The sequence below is a fragment of the Volvox carteri genome, assembly GCF_000143455.1.
Source record: "Volvox carteri f. nagariensis unplaced genomic scaffold VOLCAscaffold_25, whole genome shotgun sequence".
Lineage (NCBI taxonomy): Eukaryota > Viridiplantae > Chlorophyta > Chlorophyceae > Chlamydomonadales > Volvocaceae > Volvox > Volvox carteri.
Genome location: NW_003307568.1, coordinates 690,120 through 699,566, shown reverse-complemented (window position 1 = coordinate 699,566; position 9,447 = coordinate 690,120). Strand labels below are relative to the sequence as shown.

Genomic DNA, 9,447 nt, shown 5'->3' with positions numbered 1-9,447 from the left:
GCTTTGGGCGTAAAAAGGGCCTTACTCGGGCTCCAGGGGACCGTTTCTGACGAGCCGCCCCTTTGGAATCGATTTTGCGCGACTTGTTACTATATTGTTCTCCCTCACAAGTAAATGCTAGTAGGCTAGAAGGCTGGATAGGGCCTGGACGGTTACATAGCCGACTGATCTCTTCTTCACTGAACAACGCCTTTCCATAGCCTACAATCAATTTGTCTCCTACTTTTTGGCGCGAGGCCTGAGCTCCCCTCCCGCCCTTCCCTTCCCACCCTCCCCTTCCCATCCCGCCCTCCCCATCCCGCCCGCCCCGCCCTACCCTTCCTGTCCGTCCCGTCCCACGCTTCGTACCCTCCCAAGCAGACCAGCTCTTGAGGGCTGCGCTGGTTATTTGGCGTTGAGCGGTTCTAGACAGCGCATTTCTTGGATTCAACGCTCCAAGCAGTCGGTCAGCACTTGGTCAGTTAATAATGTCGGACATTGACGTTGGTACAGCAGCTGAGAATGTGGACAAGCACCATGACGACCAGCAGCATCAGAGCCACGACGCGGCTCCCAGCGTGAATGACGGTTCAGCTGATGTCACGGCTTTGCCTCCGCCTCCACCGAAGCCCGCAGTTGAAAGCTCCAAAGAGCGTAGTCGTGGCAGTTCACGCGAAAGGAAGCGCCGCAGCAGCCGCAGTCGCTCTCGGGAAAAGAATGAGAAACGACGATCTCGATCTCGCAGCGCGTCCAGGGAACGCCGGCGCGGCAAGGACCGTTCACGCTCGCGAGATCGTGCTAACAAGGACCGTTCTAAATCTCGCGAGCGCCGCAGGCGCAGCAGCCGTGAGCGCAGTGCAAGGTCTCGATCTCGGTCTCGCGACCGCACAGCCGTGGTTAGGCGGTCCCGCTCTCGCGACCGCCGTCGATCTCGCTCTCGCGAGCGCAGCCGGCGTGACAGCCGCAGTAGTGAGCGCGCCCCCCCCGCAGCTCCAACTATTCCCGGCCTTGGCGGTCCGCTACCACCCCCTAACCCCCTTCCTGAGCACCAACATCACCACAACAGTTTGCCCTTGCCCGGTCCGCCTGCTCTCCCCGCCCCGCCGACCATCCCTCCAAACATTGCCGCTCTCCAAGCCCAACAAGCCCTTCAAGCACAACAGGCGCTACAAGCTCAGCTCCAGGCGCAGCAAGCCCAGCAAGCCCTCCAGGCGCAGGTTCAGCTGCTTACAGCACAAGCGAATTCTGCGGCCATGCTGGGCGACCGGCGCGCGAGGGAAATTTTTGTCGGCAACCTTAATCGCGGCCTAGTCTCTGCGGAAATGCTTCGCGAGCTGTTCAACGCGGTACTGGCGAATATGGTGCCCGACCCCCTCGTTAACCCTCCTGTCATCACCGCGCGCCTCGACTCGTCCGGCAAGTACGGCTTCGTGGAGCTGCGGTCCCCTGAGCTAGCCTCTGCTGCCACGCAGCTTCACAAGATGGAGCTGTGCGGCAAGCCCATGACGGTGGAGCGCGCCAAGGGTTACACGGACAGCCAGGCACACCTCAACGCTGCGGCCCAGAAAATGCAACTAGCGCAGGTATGTGGGTGGGAAGAATTGGCAGGATGCGCAGAGGATAAGGATATGTGTTTGACTCGGGGCATATTTCAGGTTCGTGAGAGGCGTTGTTTCTGAGATTGGAAGGCAAATGACTTGGGTCCACAACGACAGTAGCGTGTGCGTGGCGAAGTGATTATGTTTCTCTGACATGGCCGGTGACAAAGAGTTACTTTATGCAGTCGCAAACCTCATAGTACCTCTCCTATCCGGAAGGATGCTGCCGGGGATGGGAGTTGGTTTTATCGAGATTTTTGTGTAGGCACGGTGTTGTGATTGACTGCAAGCGCAGAGTTTTCTTTGGCGATTTTTCTGTCCGTGTAGCTCCATGTATTGCTGACGTGTGTTAACCACGCTCCCTCCATTGATTGATTTGGCTGGGACCCAACTCAGGCTCAATTATTACTGAACACTGTCTAATTCTGTTCCCTCTCTACCCGTGCTTCCCGCGGCACCTAATGCAGGTCTTCGCGCAGCAGCTTACTGGTGGCGCCACCCTTCCTGGCGTCCCTGCCGCAGTTCCGGCTGCAGCCCTGCCCACCGCTCTCCCCACTGTTGCCGGTATCCACGGTGCCATGCCCGTCTCTGCAGTCCCCACGCCAGTGGCTGTGCCCCCCGTCCCTGGCGGCCCTACAACAGTAGTCGTGCTGGAGAACGTAATGAACGTGGGAGCGATTCGAATCGACCAGGAGCGACGGGAACTTCAAACGGACGTGTACCAGGAGGCGTCCAAGTTCGGTACGCTGACGGGAATTACGATCCCTGTGCCGCCACTGCACGTACCGGATGGCGAGCCCTGCCGTGTCTATCTCAAATACACCAATCCCGCTGACGCACAACGCTGCCAGCAGACGATGGAGGGGCGCATGTTTGATGACAACAAGGTCAAGGCGACGTTTACGACGGAGACGGACTTTTTCCGGGCACAGGCAGGAGAGTGGCTGCCTTCGGTGGCGCCGCTGCCGGGCTTCACGCGCTGAGGTGGAAATGTGCTTTGAGGGGAAAATCCGTGGGGTCTTATTACAAAAGGGCTTTTGCTTGTGGCCTTGTGCGGCACTACAAAACTAACAAATTGGTTCTTTGATCTGTCTTGCCAGCTATGATCATCTGAATGGTACTGCCGCATTTGGCAGTACTGCCAAATGCGCCGATTTCTCATCGAGGATCGTGTAAGAAACGGCAGCTGCCCCTGAATCGTAGAAATGAAAATTGTACGGGTGGGGTTTGCAAGGGAGGTTCAGGTATAGGGCTTAATGTGAGCTTGGTCCTGTTCAAACTAAAAACCAGGGTGCTGATAAGGAGGGATTTTGCGGCTTGGGGGAAAGGGGACGGATGCATCGAGATTTTTTAAAGGGCAAATGCGGTGGCGAAGCATTGCGTTGGGGATGTTTGCTGGACATTGCACTGTGCACATTCTATGTTTCTTCAACAATCATGGGGTAGTGGGAATTTACCGCTGTGGTTTGGCCACAGCGTTTTCCGCAAAAGTGCTGCACGCACTGTATCTAGGCCCTCTACCTGTAAAATTTTATCCAGAAGCTGGTTACGCGGTTGAGTATGGCGGAACTGTGCAACTTAATTGTTTCCGGTGTTGTAGTTTAATACCGTGAGTGTTTGCTTTGGCCGGCAGGTAAAACCGGGTTTGGGTACTGTGGTATGCTTGGCATGTACGTTATGTCAAATTATTTCGTACTTGGGAAAGAAACCGGTGCTAAGCAAGCTTGCCCTCGTATCCCGCGGCGTGCCTTGACGCACGTGCGTTTCATGGCAGCGCCGGCATGAAACGAGGACGTCTAAAGGACCTACCTCTTTGTCGACAATTGTCGACAATACTGTGTGCAGACTCCCTCGAAGTCACGATTTGCAAGGTATCATCCTAACTGAAAAATCTCCTAACTGGCAACCGTGTATTATGGCCAATTGTCTATCGTGAATAGGCTCTCAGCCCTTAAAATGTACATCAACAGTTTTACATCTCTCCAACATTCAGTTATACACCTCGTACAAAGTGGGAAATGCCCGTTAAGCCAACTAATGCCAATCGTTCAATGATGGACACTATAGGGGAGAATACACCTCTCCCCCTTACCTTCTTCAAGTCGCAACCCCAACCTTTCACTACGCCGCCACATTCACACCCGTCGCGGCCTTGCAGTCCTAAGCTTTTTCGCCGCCGGTACACCCGCCACGCCGCCAGCCCCGCCCGTCCCACAATCACCACCGCCGCTGCCGCCCCCACGTGAACCTCCAATACCCCAGCCCGCGGCGGCACCGTTCCCCGGGCCAGCAGCGGCTAGGTGCGGCGCCGCTATGGCGCCCGCCGCACCTGGCATCTCCAGCTACGGGCCCAGACCGGACCAGCCGTGTGGTGATGTACATGTAGGGTGCGGGGAGAAAGCCCAGGATACAACAACGGACGCACAAGGTTGCAAGGATGATGCTACAGAACTGCGCAGATAGCTCGCAACACGACGTCCTTTTCCGTATATTTTTGGGTGTTAAAAAGCAGTCAGGAGGTAAGAGTAGGAAAGTAAGCGCTCACCATGTGCACTAAATTCCCGGTCCTTCCCTGTTATGTGACCTGTCGCCCCTCCCCCCTTGGTAGAACCACCACTGCGTGGGTCTCACCGCTGCGTTCCCTCCCCAGCGCATTACCCCTCCCTTACCCCTAAGCAGCCGTACCTGAGTTCCCGCCGGCCCCCGGGTCAGGCGCACGAAGCCGTTGCAGGCCGTCTGGAAGGCAGCGTTGTGGGTCACCGCCAGGACCTGTACGGAGTGTACGGGTCGTACCAACCGGTATGAATATGAGCAGAACCGGCGAATATGAGCAAGGATCGCTGTCCCGTTATGGTAGTACTCGGGTTCGCACTAGCTCAGCTGTTGAGGGTCGGCATCCCCCGCTCTCCGTCGCCAAGGCAACCAGCCGTACATACATACATACACATACACACTCTCTCTCTCTCTCTCACACACACACTCACTCACTCGCTCAAGCTTGCCGTGTGCGCGATCACTGCTACATATGCCGCCTCCTTTGCCGCCTCATTCCCCCCAGCTGCCTTGCGTCCTGGGCCATATGCTGGGACGTGCTGAGATGCGTGTCGCCTATGTCGCAAAGCCCCTCCTCCACTCCTCCCGCCCAGTCGGGGAAAACGTCCCCCTCCGCATCCGTCTATATCCGTCCGCTCCCCCTCTTCCCATTTCTCTCCCGCTTCCCCCACCTGGCAGCCACCGCCGCGATGCGACAGGTAGCGCAGCAGCGCCGCCACCGCCGCCTGGTTGTGCTCGTCCAACGCCGCATCCACCTCGTCCAACAGGAACAACCCACCGCCGCCATCACTATTGCCGCCACCGCCGCCGCCGCTAAGGGCCAGTGCCAGGCCCAGCAGCAAGGCCACTGACACCAACGTACGCTGGCCACCTGAAGCGGTGTAGTCGACAGAGCAGACGACGATTTGATAATTTGATTATTTGACAATTTGACAGCTTCACAGTTTGATACAGAATAGCATATCGAACGTTTTATACCGTATCCGCGGCGGCAGGCAACAGGGGCCGAGTCCTCAGCCAGTGTGCAAGAAGCTCATATAAAACCCAACGTACTAAACGACCGTTCAAGTCGTTGACCGTTAGCTGGCTTACCGGACAACTGTCCCAGCTCTTCGGTCCAACCGCCTCGACTGCCTCCGTCGGCCTCCGTCCCATCAGCATCGCCGCCGTCGGGGTCGCGGTCCGGGCGGTTGTGGCGCCGGAAGCGTACGACAACGCCACGGCTCGCGCAGCCGTACGGCGCGGTTAAATCCAGATCCAAGGAGGGCAACAGGCGGCCGCAGAGCGATACGAAACGCCGCCGTACGGCATTAAATACGGCAGTGTTGGCTGCGAGCACCTGCGCAGAAGGGAAGAGGATTTTAGGGTGCCGACGGTCCCTCATCCCGCGACCGAGGTGTGCACGACATGTCGTACATTTAGCGCCATTGAGCAGCGTACGGCTAGTTACCGGCCCGACAAAAACACGCCCGTACTGGTCCCCTTTAACCTGCCTGGTCCGCGGATTGCTCTATAGCCGCCTGGAGGCGAGGCGAGGAAGGCATGAGGGCGGCAGGCGGAACAAAACGTTATATTATAAATCATAATCGATTGTTATGAAACCCCCATAGCGCCGCAAACTCCATATTTGCAACCCCCCCGTGTTTTAGTAGCGATGTGAAGGGATCCAGGTTTTGCAGGTAATTGCTCCCCGCGGCAGTGGTGCTGGCGGCAGGGCCTGACCCCCTTAGGGGGTCACTAACTATGCGGATGCTCCCTCGTTGGGGTGGGACCAAAACTGGCATACACTGCAGTACTTCGCTATCGCACATGTACCAAGACGCATGAGGAGTACGGCTTACTGTTTACCGTATAAAGAAAGCCGCCAGTACGGCATTTGGCGTACCTGGAGCATGTCGGCCGCCGTCGCGAGGCTGTTGGCTCTCTCCCTCAGCACCGCTACTGCCGCCACGCGCTCCTGGAATTGCAACAGCTGCGCCGGAGATACCTGGGGAGGGAAGGGGGGGGGGAGGGGGGGATGAATGACGAACCACGAACGAGTTAAGCTGCTGCCAGGGCAAGAGTGTACCAGGCCAGGGGGGACCGTGTGTGTGTATGCGTTTTGTGTATGCGTTTGTGTTTATAGAGGAGGGGTGGGAGGGAGGGGGGAGGGAGGTCTGGTAGAGACCAAGCGTGCGCCCGGTCGCCGACACGCGTGGGTACGGCATGCTCATGACGGAAGTCCCCAACCACCCCAGCTACCTACATGGCTTCCCCCCAAGCGGCCACGTTCCAAACGGAGGGTCCGCAACTGGTTTCGGAGCACCGCCGCGGCCTTCTCGCAATCCTCCTCCGCTCCTTTCTCCGCCTTCTTCTCCTCTTCCCCCTTCGCTTTGCCGTCCTTCGCCCTCTCCGGATCATCATCCTTATCCTGCTGCTTTCGCTGACCCGGGTCAACTTGTCGCTTTGTCGCCACCTCGCTCGCTGCTGCCACCGCCGCACCGCCGGCGGCACGTTCCCCCCCAGAACCACCATCGTCGCCGCCAGCGTACATACTGCCGTACTCGCGCCGTATAGCATCGCGCTCCTGGCCGACACGCTTGAGCGCTGCCCGGCCGGCCGCCAGCGACTCGCGCTCGGCCCGCAGCGCCCCCCGGCGACCGCGTAGCTGCGCCTGCAGGTCCGCGGTTCGAACCGCGGCGATGGCGGCGCTCGCCTCGAGTTCCTGACGACGTCTGGGGCCCCCCAACAAGAACACGCGCACGGCATGCACACACACATACATACACGCGCGATGGGTATCGTATATGTGTAAAAACACAAACTGGGCAATGGGGGGAAAAGAGCAGCCCGGGTGGCGAAAGCGGAGAGCGCGGACATAACGACAGACAGTTTTTGACTTCACCGCACTTCATCGCGGTGCGGCAGACGGACTGCCTCCCGCGAGGTTGAGGACGTGGGAACGCGGGGGAGGTGCCCTGAAAAAGAGGCACCTCGGTAAGAAAAATACGGTCACAACCCTTCCCTTCCCTTCCCGACCCTTCCTGAGCTGACCTGGCCCGACACAACAACAACAACTACTACTACTTCTTGGAAGACGACTCCTAACAGCAGCACGGTGTTTTACATGATGGCGGTAGACCGGTTACCTCCCCCAGCCCCCCTCCCCCAAGCCGTCTCCCACGACCCACAGGGCGGCGGCCGCCACCGCCTCCTTGGCCTCCTGCAGACTGCGCTCCAGGTCCTATGTGCACGGCAATGTACGGCAAAATGGCGTAAAATTCCAATCCCATTAAAGGTTAACGTGCATTGCTAGTTTTCCATGGGTTTAGATGGCGGTTCCGAAACCTCCAAACCACCAGCCAACCGTTTTTCCCCTTGTGGGTTTGGGTGGGTTTTGGTGGGTGAGGTGAGGGGGAGTGAGGGGTGGGGTGGAAATCAAGCTGGGTGGGTCAGGCCAAGCAGGCAACACGAGCGCAAACCCGACCTGCACAAGCCGCCTGCGCTCTCGCAGCCTGGCCTCCGCCACCTCCTCCGCCAACACGCCCGCCGCCCGCGCCTCCGCCGCCTCCTCTTCCGCCTCCGCCGCCTCCACCGATAGCAGCGCCGCGGACCGCGCCGCCTCCAGCTCCTCCACACGCGCCCGTAGTGCCGTTACCTCCGCCACAAGGCCATCCCGTACACCCGATTGTACGACACCTCCGCCGCTAGCGGCGGCGGTGCCGCTACCGCAGTGGTGCATTAGCGCCTCCCGGTGCTGCGCCTCTTCAAGCTCCGCCGCCGTCGCGGCGGCAGCCGCGGTGTGCTGCGCCTGCTGAGCCGCTGACAGTTGCTCGTCCAGATTTTGAATCCGGTGCTGTACGGCCTGTTATTGTCCATCATTATGGTCACACACACTCACACACCGAGCGAAAACACCGGCACGGGTCACCCCGCCAAAGGGCCACACACACGCAAAACACACGCATCAACACGCCCGCTGAGCTCTTCCCCTCCCGTCCTTTTTCTCCAAACCTCCCCTCTCCCCTCCCCTCCCCTCCCCTTCTTTCCTTCCTTCTTCCCCTCCTTTTCCGGGCCCCACCTTTCCCCTCCCGTTAAGGACCACACCACACCACACCACACGGCAAAGGTAAGCAGAGGTAAAACGCCCATATGGACACAGCCCCGATACCGATACCGCTAATAGGAGGCCTCCGCCGGCTGCAACAGCTCACCTGCCCGCATTCCATCTCATCTCGCTGCTCTCCACCCGGCCCCCCCCCCTCCCCGCCCCCACACCTAGCTGCCACACCGAACTGCGGGTCACCACCCACCCGGGCCTGCTCCTCCGCCGCCACGGCCTCAAGTGCCGCCGCCTCCGCTTCCCCCCGCCGCCGCTCCGCCGCCGCCAAAGCTCCCTGCTGCTGCGACAGCAACACCTGTAGCAACACCAGCCAGCCGGGTTTCACCCCATCAGCCAATCAGGCAATGCAATTAGCGGGTCTGAAGCTCAACGGCGCCTGGAACCCAAAGCCCAGAGCACAAATGGCGCACAGAGGGCTCAGGCGGGGGAAGGAGGGGTCCGTGGATTATTAGGCGGGAGAGCCGGGGCTTCCCCTCCTCCATCCCCCCGTTGCTCCCCCTCCGAAACCACGGGAAGTGCAGCGGCCTCACCGCCAGACGACCCTCCAAGCGGATGAGCTCGCTCAGCTCCCACAACCGCTCCCAAAGCTGACGACCCCGGGCCGCAGCGCCGCCGCCGCCGCCGCCGCCATCCCAGCCGCCAGTCAGCATTCCCCTTTAAAGCGGCAATGGTAGAGAAGCACGCGTAAGAAGTGTGCACGTACATCCGCGATTTTGCAAGTTCTGCAGCTGAATGAATGTCCTGGACCCCGTGAGTGTGATATGTGCTGGGCCGAGAAGTGCATTCCGTACATTCAGTCCGTTCATGGAAGATCGCGCGAAAATCTCACACTCCGTACAATCCGTACCTGTGGCTAACGCTGCCGGCCAGAGTAACGCTAGACAGCCCGAACCGAGTCGCCAGCGCCGCCGCCGCCGCGTCGTCCGCCGCGACCATTTGGCGACCGAATGCCCGCAGCAGTGCGGGAGCGACCCGCGGGTCACTAAACCGCAGCAGATCCAGAGGCAGCCAGGCCTGCAAGCCTGCCATGCGCGCAGGGAACCACCCGCAGCACAACATAGTGTGCGGACGGCGGTGTACGGCACTAACACATAGACGGTCGGTTTCGGAGGCGAATGTGTTAGATCACGTTAGTAAGCGGCCCTCCATCCCCCGCATCACCCTACGGTTGCATCCTAAGGGCTTCCCACCCTTCCCCACCTCCCTCCCACCCAG

General features: G+C 59.6%; 2 protein-coding genes across 2 annotated transcripts in view; one reads left to right on the top strand and one right to left on the bottom strand.

Annotated features, from left to right (window-relative positions):
* Window positions 1–144: 144 nt before the first annotated feature.
* On the top strand, window positions 145–2,560 carry VOLCADRAFT_105202 (uncharacterized protein; the record flags this gene model as incomplete). Its single annotated transcript, XM_002951734.1, has 3 exons — window positions 145–948; window positions 1,117–1,562; window positions 2,045–2,560. The coding sequence occupies exons 1-3, from the start codon at window positions 468–470 to the stop codon at window positions 2,558–2,560; spliced, it is 1,443 nt and encodes a 480-aa protein (XP_002951780.1). The 5' UTR covers window positions 145–467.
* A 975-nt stretch (window positions 2,561–3,535) lies between these two features.
* The window catches only part of VOLCADRAFT_105201 (uncharacterized protein), a gene marked incomplete at its 5' end in the record, with an annotated part of 12,370 nt that continues 6,458 nt past the window's right edge, over window positions 3,536–9,447 (bottom strand). Inside the window, 11 exons of the mRNA XM_002951639.1 lie at window positions 3,536–3,919; window positions 4,263–4,346; window positions 4,802–5,001; window positions 5,223–5,469; window positions 6,016–6,117; window positions 6,376–6,844; window positions 7,301–7,353; window positions 7,597–7,974; window positions 8,324–8,527; window positions 8,763–8,886; window positions 9,080–9,246. Of these exons, the coding sequence (XP_002951685.1) occupies window positions 3,713–3,919; window positions 4,263–4,346; window positions 4,802–5,001; window positions 5,223–5,469; window positions 6,016–6,117; window positions 6,376–6,844; window positions 7,301–7,353; window positions 7,597–7,974; window positions 8,324–8,527; window positions 8,763–8,886; window positions 9,080–9,246 (2,235 nt within the window). The 3' untranslated portion in view covers window positions 3,536–3,712. The remainder of the gene's footprint in view (window positions 3,920–4,262; window positions 4,347–4,801; window positions 5,002–5,222; window positions 5,470–6,015; window positions 6,118–6,375; window positions 6,845–7,300; window positions 7,354–7,596; window positions 7,975–8,323; window positions 8,528–8,762; window positions 8,887–9,079; window positions 9,247–9,447) is intronic.